This window comes from Lactuca serriola, chromosome 3 (genome assembly GCF_051521515.1).
Source record: "Lactuca serriola cultivar US96UC23 chromosome 3, Lser_US96UC23_V15, whole genome shotgun sequence".
In the NCBI taxonomy this organism is placed as follows: domain Eukaryota; kingdom Viridiplantae; phylum Streptophyta; class Magnoliopsida; order Asterales; family Asteraceae; genus Lactuca; species Lactuca serriola.
Genome location: NC_136410.1, coordinates 51222269 through 51237667, shown reverse-complemented (window position 1 = coordinate 51237667; position 15399 = coordinate 51222269). Strand labels below are relative to the sequence as shown.

General features: G+C 38.4%; 1 protein-coding gene, 1 long non-coding RNA gene and 1 other non-coding gene across 3 annotated transcripts; all 3 read right to left on the bottom strand.

Moving 5' to 3' along the window:
* Nucleotides 1-7062: 7062 nt before the first annotated feature.
* On the bottom strand, nucleotides 7063-8458 carry LOC145094422 (uncharacterized). Its single transcript, XR_013703336.1, has 3 exons — nucleotides 7682-8458; nucleotides 7239-7554; nucleotides 7063-7136 (listed from the first exon to the last, which is right to left on the bottom strand). It is a non-coding gene; the product is annotated as an uncharacterized LOC145094422 (long non-coding RNA).
* A 676-nt stretch (nucleotides 8459-9134) lies between these two features.
* LOC145092272 (callose synthase 12-like) lies at nucleotides 9135-14638 on the bottom strand. The gene is made up of 2 exons (XM_079030202.1): nucleotides 9481-14638; nucleotides 9135-9377 (listed from the first exon to the last, which is right to left on the bottom strand). The coding sequence occupies exons 1-2, from the start codon at nucleotides 14452-14454 to the stop codon at nucleotides 9372-9374; spliced, it is 4980 nt and encodes a 1659-aa protein (XP_078886328.1). The 5' UTR covers nucleotides 14455-14638; the 3' UTR covers nucleotides 9135-9371.
* Nucleotides 11727-11807, bottom strand: LOC145096501 (small nucleolar RNA J33). Its single transcript, XR_013703906.1, has one exon. It is a non-coding gene; the product is annotated as a small nucleolar RNA J33 (small nucleolar RNA).
* Nucleotides 14639-15399: the final 761 nt, after the last annotated feature.

Genomic DNA, 15399 nt, shown 5'->3' with positions numbered 1-15399 from the left:
AACGGTTCCAAATCACAGATCTAAGCTTCTAGGGTATGCTTATCACGTAAAGTTGCAAACTTTACATGCATGCATGGCTTTAAAGGCTTCAAATGACAAAACTAAGCTCTTAATGGGGTTCTAATCTCAAGAGGGACCTCAATCACGAACATGACTGAAACTTTACGCTTCTAGAATGCAATGAGGGTCCAGATCTGAAGTTTCCATCCAAGGAGAGTCCATATCTCAAGTTTTGAATCATAAAAGGCTCCAAAGAAGGCATAACAAGCATAAAGGAGGTTGTAATGGAGGACTACACAAGGTCATAACTTCATTACCTGAATGAAAAACAGATGCAAGCTAACTCCTGGATCTTCCTTCTCTTCTATGGACCTTCTTTCTTCCTCAAAGCTTCCAATCTATCACAAGCACACTCAAACTCAACAATGGGGGCTAGGGTTTATAGGGGAAATGTTCTGAGAGTGATAGAGGCGAGGTTGGGGCATATAAGTGTGTTTAAATAGGGTGCAAACCCTTAAAATTAGGGCTTCATCCAGACAGGCGGACTCGCCGAGTCTAGCGTATGGACTCGTCGAGTGGCCAGCTCAAAACGCGTGATCGTCCCATCTCTACTCAACGAGTCGGGATACAGACTCGTCGAGTACCCCTTTAGAAAAGAAAAAACTTATTTAGATCTCATACTAGAAATGGGGAGTTACATCGCCGCTAATAGCCCGACGTTGTCGCTAATACTATGTCGCTGCTAATTCGCAGCTGCCGCCACAAAAGATGTCGCCGTAAAAACTGTTTTTTTTTGTTTTTTTTTGCTTATTTAACATTAAATTTATAAAAAATAATATAACATTTATAAAATTTGATAACTTTTTATAGAAATATTAATCCATACACAAACAATCCAAACTATTAATCCATACCACCTAATTAAATTATTCTTCCAAATTACAAAACATTTTCTTAAAATCCTAAAGTAACTACTCATCCTCATCATTTCCTTCATCTTTTGGTGGCGGTAATGAGTGAAACCACTTTTTCAATGCTGTAGAACAGGTCGGGTCCTGTATTATTGTTTGTAGCTTTTCCAACTACAATGAAAACAAAATATATTACCAACATATCATAATAACATTATAATTTCCAAAAATTATACCATTCTACAAAATATCAACATATCAATATATCAAATACACTTAAACATACATCTACTTTCCATTATAACATTGTACTTTCAAAAAATTACCAAACTACAAAATATCAATATATCAAACCATTACCAACATATCATTATAGCATTCTACTTTCCATTATAGCATTGTACTTTCAAAAAATTACCAAACTACAAAATATCAATATATCATTATAGAATTCTACTTTCCATTATAGCATTTACTTTCCAAAAATTACCAAACTACAAAATATCAACATATCAAACCATAATCAACATATCATTATAGCATTCTACTTTCCATTATAGCATTTATTTTTCAAAAATTACCAAACTACAAAATATCAACATATCAAATCATAACCAACATATCATTATAGCATTCTACTTTCCATTATAGCATTGTATTTTCCATTATATCATTATACTTTTCAACTTAAACTAACAATTACCTGTGATTGCGGTTGTTCTTGTGTCACTGGTTGTTCCTGATCGTACATGGACACAACGGTTGGGGGTTTACGCCCAATGCCTCTGATATGTCCGCGTCGAACACCCAATATTCTTTCAAAACAGTTTTTTATATCAGTGGGTGTTAGACCGTTTCGTTGGTTGATCTCCTGGAGTAAAGCATTCTGTATTTCCAAAAAATAATAAAAATCATAAAAATTAGATTACTAAATACCCTTGACGATATAAACACTTATATGAAAATATAAATTAACCACTTACGTATTGTTGCTCGACTACAGTCTACAGGGCTATAAAATACCCCTTGTCGATTGAAATTAGCCTTACGAAAAACTTCAATTCGACTGATATCCTATTTAACATTAAAAATTAGTTTACTTATACTTTAAATAAATATTTAAATATATCATAACTTACTTCTTTGAAACATGCATTGCTGTATGAGCTCGATCCCCCTCTATTTACAACTACTTGTTTTTGCACGACATGCTGTGTTTGACACCGAACGCCTTAAAAATTCTGGCATTTGAAAATGTTCGACTGCCTTCGCCCAATTTTCATGTGACATACCATCGGGGGGTTGTTTAATGCGGCTGGGATATCTGCAGGCCCCCGATTTCCTTTAAATAAGAATGAGCTTTACTTTTTCGGCCTCTGTAAACTTTTGCAAGTGTCGAATCAATGCTCCACAACAATTGAGCACGCTCCTGATCCATGTTAACCTTATCCAAATCAAATTTATTCTGCAAAATACAAAATATTTAGTTAATTAAATAACAATCACAACTAAACTTAAAATTGTATCCAAGTTACCTTTAGATGCACAACTGTTGCATTCCTTAAGGTAGGGGAAACATTGTCCCAACCAGATACGTTCAGGGGGACGTTGTTCCACAAATACCTCCCAACTTCATGTGTGAACCAATTACCATGCTTCCCGACAGGGGAATATGTGATCTCCCTGTCGAAATCCAAATCCACGGGCTTTCCCTTGTTTGCCCGTATTAACTTTTCCAGCTCGATATTTTTTGACATGCCCCTTCTTTTTTTGGAAGCTCGACTGAAAAAATACAATTAAAAATATTAGTCACGATAACTTATTATAAAATAATAAAAATAGTTAATAAATATATCATAATAAAACTCACCATCCTGTTCATGTTGACCACGACCAAAGCCTACTGGAGGTGGTGGATCCCCGACTTCATCACCTCCATGTCCAAGCCCCATAACATCGGTGATCATGGCCAAGAGTATCGCCCAAGTAAACCTCATCTGTAGCCTGTAAATTACAAGATGTACAATATAGAAATACAATATGAATAAAAGTTAGTTACCTTGTGAAATTGTAAGATATACAATATAGACAAACAACATAAATAAAAGTTAGACAAACAATATGACTTAAAGGTACATTTCAAATAAAGTTTCTATTACAAAAAAAACATTTGATTTTCTTAATCAAAATCTTCATCATATACTTCAATGTTTTCTTCATCAGTATCATAATCAGAATCGTCATCATCATAATCAGTCTCTTCATCGGAAACATTATCGATTCTACCTGTTGGGGAAGGTACTTCAGTCTCGTCTTCATCGTTATAATCAACATTGTTTTGAATGTATTGTGAGAAGTTGATAAAAAGTCTAGCTCCAGATGAAGAGTTGTTTTGAACTATGTCAACATTTTCGGCCTCCACATTGTCGACATCTTGGACAGAGTCACTGTAAGCCTTTTGGACACGAGCATTGTCGGATGGTAGATCGCAAATATTTCGATGATTAACATGCTCGACGACACAACGAGGGTTGTTGTTTTGGTTTCTTCGATGACTAACAAGCTCGCAGATGTAGAACACTTGTTTGGCCTGCGAAGCATATATGAGTGGATCATCTTGGTACACTTCTTTTTCTGTGTCGATACTTATGAAATTATCATCAGGAATATCTCCCGTATCGAACCACTTGCACCAAAATATTAAAGTCGAATAATCATATGGATATTGCACCTCCATAATCTCTTCTAACTGGCCATAATATTTCTCTCCATTCTCACCAACCGCTAGAACCCCAGAGTTTTGTGTTTTGTGTTGTGCATCACGACTAAGTACCATAAACCTAACACTGTTGACTATGCACGCGGTGTAAGTATAAACATCCATTTGTGAACCCATTGAAATGGCTGACAACTCTTTGTGGAATTCTGGAGAGTTTTCTTTTTCCATCTGATAAACCTATTAAACATATGTTGATGTGTTATGTATTCTTGATTTGTTATATTTATCAAAGATATTTGTTTGTTAATTATTATTACCTTTTCAAGAAACCAATTGGGAAATTCGGTCTTTTCGTCACTTTCAGGATGTTTAGAATTGAATTTTCTATATTGATGAATGTATATATATATATATATATATATATATATATATATATATATATATATATATATATATATATAATTGATGAATGGAAAAAAGTAACAATAAATAATGAAAGATAATTAAAAGTAATAACACTTACTCGATGTATTGTCTGACTTCTTGACAACTATTCAATATAAACCATTCTATATTACGTTTCTCCCTTATATCAAGTTGTTTGATTTGCGTTGCGCTCGTCGGTCGACACTTGGACTCAAACATTCAAAACTTTGTTTTTTCAATGACAACGTCTTCATTTCTTTCAAGGTGATTGACATCTTGAAGGTACATCGAACAAAATGTCAAAGCTTCTTCAACAATATAACCTTCAACTATACAACCTTCTGGCCTCGCCTTAGTTATGACATAGTTTTTTAGTTTTTTCATATACCTTTCGAATGGATACATCCATCTCATACATACCGGGCCTCCGACAATCGCTTCATCAGGTAAATGCAAAACTAAATGAATCATAATGTCGAAAAATGTTGGAGGATAAATCAACTCTAACTTGCACAAGATTCTAATAATGTCTTCTTTTGCTTTCCTCATATCCTCCACCTTTAGTGTTCTAGAGCAAATTTGCTTGAAAAACGTACAAAGATCTACAATTGGTGTAGAAGTTTCTTTGTCCAATAACGCTCTAATTCCAATCGGTATCAAACGTTGCATAAGAATGTGATAGTCATGAGATTTCAACCCAATAATGTTTGTATCCTTATCTACCACTTTCTTACTGATGTTAGATACAAACCCATCAGGAAATTTAACATCTCTTATAAATTGACAAAAGCTTTTGTGGTCAGGTTTCTTGAATGAGTAGCTTGCATGTGGTCTAGTGAACTTGTTGCCATTTTTTGCAACCATTGATTACGTCGGATATTTAGATTTTTCAAGTCCTCACGTGCATTTGATGTGTCTTTACTATTATCATTCATCATAGAAGTATCGAAAAGACTCTCACCCACATTTTTCTCGACATGCATCAAATCTAGGTTGCAGGTATGAATCTTTTGCTTTCCTGCCTACTTTTATTCATGATCATGTTGTTGTGGTATTGAATCTGTGTTAATGAATGTATGTTAGAACTTTATTTATGTTCGTGTTCGGATCATATGTCATCTGCATACCATGGATTTTCGGGCGGTAGTTCATAGCAATACCCCCCTTTTTGGAGCCGGTTCTCGGAAAGTGTTCTGTTAGTCTTCAAGAGTAGTTTAGATTTGGTATTGGTTAGTTGGAATGTTAGTAGTGGTAAGTGTTGGATGTCAGCATATCGACTCTTTTAGATGGAGAGAAGGATTAGGAATCCTTCCCAAGCTGGGAGCTGTAGGGATATAGTCGAATCGAAGTGGGGGAGAAGTATCCCAGAGGTCAAGAGCAGGGGTAAGTTCAAATTGGGATGCGTTCGCAACTTTGTTAGAAAGGAAAGCAGCCCCAGTGGCTGTTGGATTAGAGGAGCGCGCAAGTTGGGGGTTTGGGAAACTTCCCAACATTGAGTTTGTGTTTTCGCGGTAGATGATACCTAGGTGGGAACCAGGTGGGAGATTTTCTCGACAGGGTACGAGTTTAGTCAGGATGAAAGACTACGGGGTCGTCGTTGCAATCTCCAGCAGCTAGGCGGAGTGGGAAGAGTAGTATAGCTGCAGGGTAGCTGTAACATTTCGTTAGCAGCTAGTTAGAGGAGTGTGGGCGAGGACCCGTATCTCCTGCTTAGCAGAATGTGGGCGTGGCCCGTATCTCTTAGTTAGCATGATGAAGATCGATAGAGAGGGTAGTTCGTTGAGTTTTAGGGTGGAGTGAGGCCTGCATAGCCCAAGATAGGTGAGACCTGTGGGAGAGGCCAATCCGAGATGTAGTTGGGTGAGACCTGTGGGCGAGGCCCGTATGATTGCAGCAGCGCAGTTAGGACCTGGTTAAGACCGTAGGGCCAATTTAGAGGATCGTGGATCCCAGGACTTAGGGAGCCAGAGTGACAAGATAGATAGGACAGTTTTAGCTAGCCGAAGTTTCTTCGGAGGTCGCTGGGAGCGACAAAGAGTTTGTGCTTGGGTTTAGTAACCGGAGGGGATCTGGTATTTCGGATGGTGGACAGAAAGGTTCGGACCTGGGAGGTCCCCGTTCCTTTGGAAAGAAGGCAAGTGGCAACATTGTGTTCGGGCATAAGTGTCTAGCATGAGGGTCCTGTATGCGAAGTAGCTTGGGTTCGCAAAAGTTTAAAGTTCGTCTTCTTCAGAATGGAAGACCGAGTTGGCTTCTGTGTCTTGGGAATGTTGTTTCGTGCGTAGAATCATCGGTTGCGTTCCGCAGGTCTCATGTATCTTTAGCAGCGACAAATTGATATTTAGCAGAAGACCGAGTTCGTCTTCTTTAACGGCGACATGTATCTTTAGCAGCGACAAATTGATATGCTGCCGCTGTCGTCAATAATGAATAGTTATCACCTATATATGTTTTGTGTGGCACAAGAAGAATTAATTAATTAGAAAATTACGAATAGTTTTGTGTAGATCATTATACTGAATATACCTTTTTTACGCCTTCTATTATTCAAATCAAGTATTTTAATAATTATTAAGATAAATATTACTATAAATTATAATTTCGTAGTTGTTATCACCATGTATGTTGTTTTCGAAGGTTTTATATTTTAGTTGGTCTAAAGATAAGTACAAAAGCGGTACAACTTTTTTTAAACGGAAAAAACAGGAAAATATGTATTGAAGGGTTTGTCTTTTACATGGTTTATATATTATAATTGATATAGACTACCTTAAATTTTTCGACAACTTTAAGAATAATTTTAGTGGCTCCCACGACAAAGGTCACTAGATGTGTTGGTCTGATTTTTGTTTTTTTTTTAGCTATATAATATAATTCTAATACGTTTACTTCTTTTTAATTTCATTAAAGTTTAAATACATACCATGATGTGTTTTAATATGATGATATGATATATACGAAGAACACATGCAAACTCAAAACAGAACGATTTTCATGAAATCAGATCTTAAGGATTTTACAGACACAAGCATGCCCGACAAGACATACATAAAAGTCGCACTATAAAAGATGCATCAATCCTGCAACAGAAATAAGATATCACAGGTGATTAATCAACATTATGTGGTAGCCCGGCAGAGAATTATACCATCAAGACTTGAAGAATTATAGATGTAATTTACCTGGAATCATTATCGTTTAAGTTTTGGTTTTGCTCTCAACAACCATTTGGCATATCCCAAACCCCTACTAAATTAATGCTTCATTGAAAAGGATTCTGGTTTGCATGAACTGTGACCCCGGAAACCATAATAAAACAGCCACAGGTGCCAACACCATCATCCCAAACATCATATCATACATACGCGAAACCGAGACAACAGTCTCCCAGAACTGAGTTTTCTCCAAAATAGGCCGGAACACTTGGGCAATCAAAACAATACCCCACCCAGTGGGAAGGAAGGCCAACAGATTCGTTAACGGATCAAGAAGCTTGAACTGTGTGAACACCATAAGAACAATTATTATAAGTATTCCAACAACACTAACAAGGAAGTGAAGCAACCAATAGTAGATATCTTTTCCCGCAGAATACTTTTTACATGCATACTACAAAAAAACTAACCTTTAGCGGCGACAAAAATCGTCGCAATTGATCACGTCTGTCGTCGCTAATAGTATTAGCGACGACATGTCGTTACTAAAGTGTCGCCGCAATTGGCTCGTAGCTAATAGCCCCTTGTCGTCTGTAATACACGTCGTCCCTAATACACCACTGTCGTCTCTAATAGTATCGTCTCTATTAATATTCCGGCCACCGGCAGGAGTTTTTCCGGCAATACTCGCCACAAGAACCACAACCATGTAGATCCAGGAAAGGAAGTAAGCGATGTAAATCAGTGACGGATAACGGCAAAATCTAGAGGCTCCTTGAGTTATTTGTGTCATCGCTTTTCTGTCACTGGCAATTAGCGACAAAGGTTTTCTGGAGTGACAATTCTATCGTTGATAGTCTTTAGCAACAGAATTGTCGGTTGAGACCTCAGTTTCTAGTAGTGATATTTGACAGGCTTGCCCTTTGCCTACACTTGCTCCTTCTTCATTCTTCACTCGCCAAACGTTGAACGGCCCTCACACAACACTTTCGTCCTCCCACTGCAAGAACCATTCTCTTCCAACATTGCATTACTCTAATGATGCCCGGCCTTCCTCATGTGACCCCTACCTCTGTAGCAACTATTTATTTAATGCGGGTGTTTTTGATTAAAGTATGTGCTACAAATTTGTTTTATAAATATATATTCTATATGGTACAGATAAAGAAGACATTATCATATCATTTTGTGGGAACATGGGAAACCTATTCCTAGATGAAAAAGGAAAAGGTGAGAGGATAACGAGAAGTGTGTGGTGTTAAGATGTCTTCAATAAAATGAGGTGAGGAAAAGTGAGATGCTCCCATGCCCTATAGTCCTTGCAAATTTGTTAGAAAGTTGCGACAAAATATGAGACACCGTAGAAAACAGTATGATTATTCTATATAGCTCGATCATTTCGTAGGCAGTATTACCGACTTTTAGCTAAGTGGTGTTAATTAGGCCAAACTAATCTTTTAAATATGTTATGTCACTTCTACAATGAACTTTTACGTCAATACAAATATATATTTTATCATTTAAAAATGAAAAATATCTTAAAATTTAAACATTAATGTGTAAGTTTGTTATTTCATTTATAAAAAAATATTAGTATATATTAATCGTTTATGTTTTACATGCGCACCTTGATAATAATAAAGTTATAATTTGAAAGAATCTTTAGTGTCATTATAGATATATTTTTTGTATATATATAGATAATATAATATGACAGATAAAAATATAATAATAAACTTAAAATGTAACATTAAAATAAGGAGCAAGACTGATGTGGCTTGGAAATAATGGAGTCATGCTACTGCATATGTTTTGAAAGCTTCAGCTATGGATGGCCTTTGCTCAGCATTTGGAGGTGGCTACACTCCATTTACCAGCAAGTAACGGTAGTATGGCAGGAACCATGTTATGCTCACCAGTCACCACCCATTTTAGTATGAGGGAGATGAGAGAAAATCTCAAATTACATAAAACAATCAGAATAATTAACAGATAACTTTAGTTTTGATCTTCTACAGTACATCCATTTTCATGAAATCTGCTCTTAATTATTTTACAGACACAAGCACACTTTGACATATAATAATGCAAAACAAAGAAGGAATACCAAATTGCCCGACAAGACAAACACAAAAGTCGTCACACAGTATAAAAGATGCATCAATCCTGCAACAGAAATAAAAATCACAGGTAATTATCCAACATTATGTTGTAGCAAGATAAAGAACTAATTATACAATTAAAACTTGAAGAATTCCAAATTTATTACCTGGAATCGTTGTTTACGTTTTGGTCTCCCTTTCAACAACCATTTGGCATATCCCAAACCCCTACTAAATGCTTCATTGAAAAGGATTCTGGTTTGCATCGACTGTGACCCCGGAAACCAAGATAAAACAGCCACTGGTGCCAACACGATCATCCCAAACATCATATCATACATGCGGGAAATCGAGACAACAGTCTCCCATAACTGAGCTTTCTCCAAAATAGGCCGGAACACTTGGGCAATCGAAACAATACCCCACCCAGTGGGAAGGAAGGCCAACAGACTCGTTAATAGATCAAGAAGCTTGGACTGTGTGAACACCATAAGAAAAATTATTATAACTATTCCAAGAACACTAACAGCGAACTGAATCAACCGATAGTAGGTATGTTCTCTCGCAGAATACTTTTTACAATGATATACAATGATCAAATGGGCCACAAGAGCCACAACCATGTAGATCCAGGAAAGTAAGTAGGCATCAATCTTTTTGCTACCGGCAGCAATACCCAACTTATAAACCATTCCATACTGGAAATAGAAAAACCGTAAATCCAAAATAATTTCCAAACATTTTCCATATACACCAGTTGTTCTCAGATGATCTTGTTCCTCATACCACCACTTTTCCCAGCTCTGTTCAGGGTTTTCAAACACTATTCCTCGAAACTGTATCCAGTTCATGAAGTCGTAAAAATCATTAACTGTTTTTAACCAATCAAACCCAGAAGGGTTGAATACAAATGGTGCCATGATCCATGAAACCACAAGGAACCAACTTGAAAGGGTCAACGCAGTGTAGGCAAGTGTTCCTTTAGTAACAGGGCTATACACAACATAAACGATTAGGATCAAACCAAGTTCAATCGCCTTTATAAAATGACTACGAGCATAGAGTCTGTAGTTGTCAGCGAAACTGGTGTGATGCACCACAAAGCCACGCCCTGTAGCACGGTATTTTGCTCCACCGTGAAGGATGGTTCGACCAAAGTAATGAGAACGAGTTCCGACAGAGAATGTGTAGAATACAGACGAAAGTTGTAGCTGCATTATTATGAAATCCCATAACGCAGTAAGAAATCCGAACTCAAGAGTGTTTTCGATGATCATGGGCAAGACAGTGAGAAGACCAAGCTGCACAAGAAACTGCTGGTTTAGAACGGTAGTCAAAGCGTTGGTTGTGCTAGAATTGCCCTCTACAACATTCTCCATCCCAGTCAACGCAAGATATAACTGACCCCACAAAAACGCATATACGGCTAACGTAACCATCATGGTGTTGAAAAAGAATCCAACTGTTGTGTAGAAAAACGAAAGCATTCTGAAAAAATCGAGCATATGGCCCAATCTGTAAACGTCTCTACTAAGAAGTTGCTCGCCGTTCCCGCTTGCAACTTTTGCTTCGAACATGGATACTTGGTTTAACCCGACATCCCTTCCTTTTCCGACTTGTATGTACTCATGGTGAGTAACGTTTCCGCCTCTTAAGGTGCAGTTAAAACCAGCAAAAATGTCCTCGCTTAAGTTGATCGGTCTTGATGCTTTACTGATTCCACCACGAGTTAAGAACCAAAATCTATCAAACACATCTGGATGCCCATAATGAAACCGGATTTTCAAAGGGTTTGCCAAAACGCGTTGGCCCAATGTCACAAAGCTTGTTTCTTGAGCCGACATGAACCAAGCAAGGGACGAGACAGAACCTGTAAAGATATGTTCCCTAACTCCCAAAATCTGTGGCTTATGAACACCGTACGTAACTTTGAACTCCTCAAGTAAATTCCTCATTTTCAGGGCATCCTCATAATAGTTGTCCTGATTCATGTCAATGGTCTGAACCGCATCTCCCCGAGTAAAAATGAGTGCATGGTTCTGATTCTCGGGCTTTCCTTCGCCAAGCTTCAAAGGACCTGGTAACTGCACCCGATAAACTTCAACTTCTTTTTCCAAATTCCCATCATACTTGACGAGAACAGAATAATAATCTGTTCCAGCTCTTGTGGACACCTCATCAACATAGGCCACGCGAAGAGCTTTGTTTTCTTTCATCAAATACAAAATATCCTCAGCACGGGGATCCCTTTGCGCCTTTTGGGTCCCGTACATCTGACAGGCAATTACGTACGTGTATTTCATCAGTTCCATTCCACTTTTATGGCCTCTAGTCAAAGTGTCATCATCTAAAGTCTCCTGCAGTATGTGACGAAGCCGTGGACGTCTAGAATGAATGAATTTGGTTGCTCCTTCACCAATGTCTTTCTCAGATACAACATCAAGCGAGTTTAGCTCTTGGAGTACCCGATAATTGTTCATCATTCCCCTTACTGTGCGTGCAAGCGTCTGGCCTCTATATGATGCCCAAAGCCGAAGATCTTTAGGGTTTTTAGTCCACAGCTGCTCCTCTGTGACAAGCTCTTCCGGACTCATTCGCTGCAAAAAGTTGGCCCATTCATCAGCATACACAGTCTTCAGATAGTAAAGAATGGAAACACCATCTTCGTTTTGGGTTAAAAGTTGTTCTTTTTTGTACACTACATCTTCATTGTAGTAAGGTGTCAAGACACTGAAAGCCATCATCTTCTCAACTCGAGGAGCGTGTGGCATGTTCATAAACAATGAATTACTGAAGAACGCAAGTCTTCTCCTGGCCTCCATATTTACCGGAATATTATTGTTCAGAATGTTGGGGGACATAAGAATTGAGTGGAGCCGCCGAGCCCGCCGAAAGAAGTTGTCATCGTTTGGATTGGGCAACCTGACCGCATTCTGGAAAAGCCTGTCGGGATCCAAGCCATCCTGTTTTAGCTTCTCCATGGTGCCTTTAGGTTTGAAGAAATCCCTTACGACAAACACATAAAGTCCCCTTAGCGTGCTAACCACTTTGTTAACATCTTTCTCGGCTGACTTTATGATCAACAGATCGACAAGAGTGATCAGTTTCTCTTGAATGATGGGAAGGGCGGACATGTTAAACGTATTAGTAAGCTTATTGTTCTTAATTGAGTTATCGATTTCTTCAAACAGATTTTCGAGAATTGAGAGTTCTTGCGTTCTCTCCGCTAATATTGACTTGAGCAGCAGATTCTTGACACTGTCGTAAGTTTCTAAAACGGTACAACGTCTGTACACATTCTTTCCAATCTTATGCCATAACCTCTCGTCTCCTGCATCACCCAACGCTTTTGCCTGGCAGACAGCGAGATATAACTCCTTATAAAGCAGAAAACACGGCCACCTAATTCGGACAGTACTACCATTATGAGTATCTTGAGGCATCTCAAGAAGCTCGACTTCCTCGTCACTAACAATGTCTTCTTTTCGAAAATTCAAAACTATTTCATTCCATATCGCGGCAAATTTGTAGGCCTGGACTTGGTTTGATTCAATTTTCTTCAAAGGAATGCCAAGACAACACCACCTTAAACACCATTGATGAACGCGATCTCTAGCCATGCTCCATAGAGATTGAATATTCAAGTGGCTAGTAGCTACCAACTCCTCGACTGGCATGAGATTATATCCTATTGCACCCGCAAAAAACTGAAACCTCAACCTCAGTTGTTGCATGTAGCGGATCTCACCCAAATTGCTAAACAAACCAACTCCCGCACCCACAAATGAAGAATAAATGGAGTACCAGATTTGTAAGTCCATCAAATAGATCAATACAACTGGTAGCCAGATAAGGCCTACTACAAACCTGTTGCTTTTACAAAAAAGCTGTTGCCATCCGGATGTGACCTTGGAGTGGTGGTGTAAGAGGTCTTTAGTGGGTTGAATCATTGGTTTTATCTGCAAGAAGTAACTAAAATAGAACTTTGTGGCAAGAACCACAACCCAGAACATACAATACTTCATCCTATCCATCCAACCTTCCCTGAGTCCCCGACCCACAAAAGCTTTAGTCTGAAACCACCACGTTATCAGGTAAAAGATTCTCCAGTTGGTAGTCTGGGTTAAGTAACTTGGTACTTGAAGAAAAAAGAGGACTTGTGCTAATACTTGAGGGAGGATGAACACCAACGCTGCCGTGATGAAAATTACCACTTCCTTAATGTAATTATCCGAGACACCCAGATCCTTCTTTTTCTGACTCCAAATTCTAGCAAATAACGTGGCAAAAACAGCTATCCAAACAATCGAAACAATGATCTTCAACGCCATTCTTGCACCGAGCCATAAAGCCTCTCTGGAAACCAGTTTATACTGCATCATAACATCAAGAAGAGCTCTCAGAAACCTCATGGAACTCCAGGTTATGAATACACTCAAAAGCTTTTCTTGAACGTCTTTGTCTTTTAAAGATTGCCATGGAAGAACGTTTGGATCTTTCCAGGCAACAATAATGGCAGCCTGTAGATAGAGGAACAACATAGTCCACAACCTATCGAAGCATCTTAACAGGTTCAGAAAGGATCTCTGCTCAATGAAACCCATCTTCCCTGCCCTCTTTCTTTTCCTATTTGTGACGAAGAAATCGCTCCCAAGTTCCATAGGCCATTTCAAATTCTTGAAACATCTTCTATTCCAAAAGTACTCGTTGATATCATCGTAGTTCCGCCAATTTAAATGTGGTGCTGTGCCGTTATTACTGTTTGCTACCTCGGCCTTGACAGTATTGTAAATTGGTTTCACAACGCAATTCAGAAATGCGTTTTCCCCAGAAATTGTGGGCCACACATGCCTACCAGTGATGGTATCGGTGTAACAAACCAGAATATTATTCATCTCCTCAGCCATATGATGAAATATATAACAGATACACTCAGGCATGAACCGTAGATTCGCCGCCTCGCCCCAAATGAGTAGATAGAGTGCAACATACAGAAGGTCTCGGTTGGTACCTTGGATGCAGGAATTATGGCCGAGGAAGGAGCACCAGTGGGTGTAGTTGCTGAGCAGATCATTGCGAAATCCCCTTCGCACCGCCGGGTGGAGGGTGTGGACATTGTCCTGTAGTGGCTGCAGCCGCATCTGGGCGTTTGCGAGGTGGAGAACCAGGTGCTCCCGCTGGTTTAACACATTGTGATGTTGGAATCCGAACAAGGCGCCAAGCCAGTCCAGGAGGTCATAGTTGGATTGCAGTTGGATATAGGGTGGTATTGGGAGGTCAGGATCGCCAGCCTTTAGAGCAGCGATGGCAGCATGTACTTCTGGGAAACGGTACAAAAAAGTACATGGGACCCTCTTGAAAAGACCCGGTTTTGAGAAAAACGGGTTTTATTAATAGGGAAAGAGGGGCTTCTCGTTTATGACCCGGTTTAAAATAAGTAACCTGGTTTTATACTGTTTGGATCTTTTCATGAATTCATAGGGCCCAGCTAACTACCAGACTTTTTTTGCCGTACAATGAGCAACAACCTTGTTTGTGAGATAAAGTTTTATCAATAATGACAGCCTGGTTGTTCAACTCCCCAAGTATTCGCAATTGATTACGTATAAATCCATATACTTCACCTGGTTTCAACAAACTACAATTTTTATATTCTTTTCTTTCCCATTACCAATTTGCATTCTATGCTGTTCATCATCATATTTTTACTTCAATTTCGAAAGGTAGTGTGATTACTATTTTAATTATGTTACATATTTAATTCAAAAGTTTGTATTTGTAGGTTATATTTTGTTAAAAGAGCTAGTTTTTTTATGTTACAGGATTACCACTTTGCATTATTTTCACATTACCGATTTCATCATCACTTTCAACTTCACTTTCTTAAGGTATTGTGATTACTCTTTTATTCATGTTATATATTTATTTTAGAAGTTTGCATTTTACTTCTAAGATCGAGTACAATTGTTAAAATATTTTCACTCTTTTACATAATAGGAATGCCGGCAGAAATCAATTGAACCACGAAGTACACTTTTCTAGCTTGATCTAATCTGCCCAAGGTAACATTTTTTCACTTTTAAGCA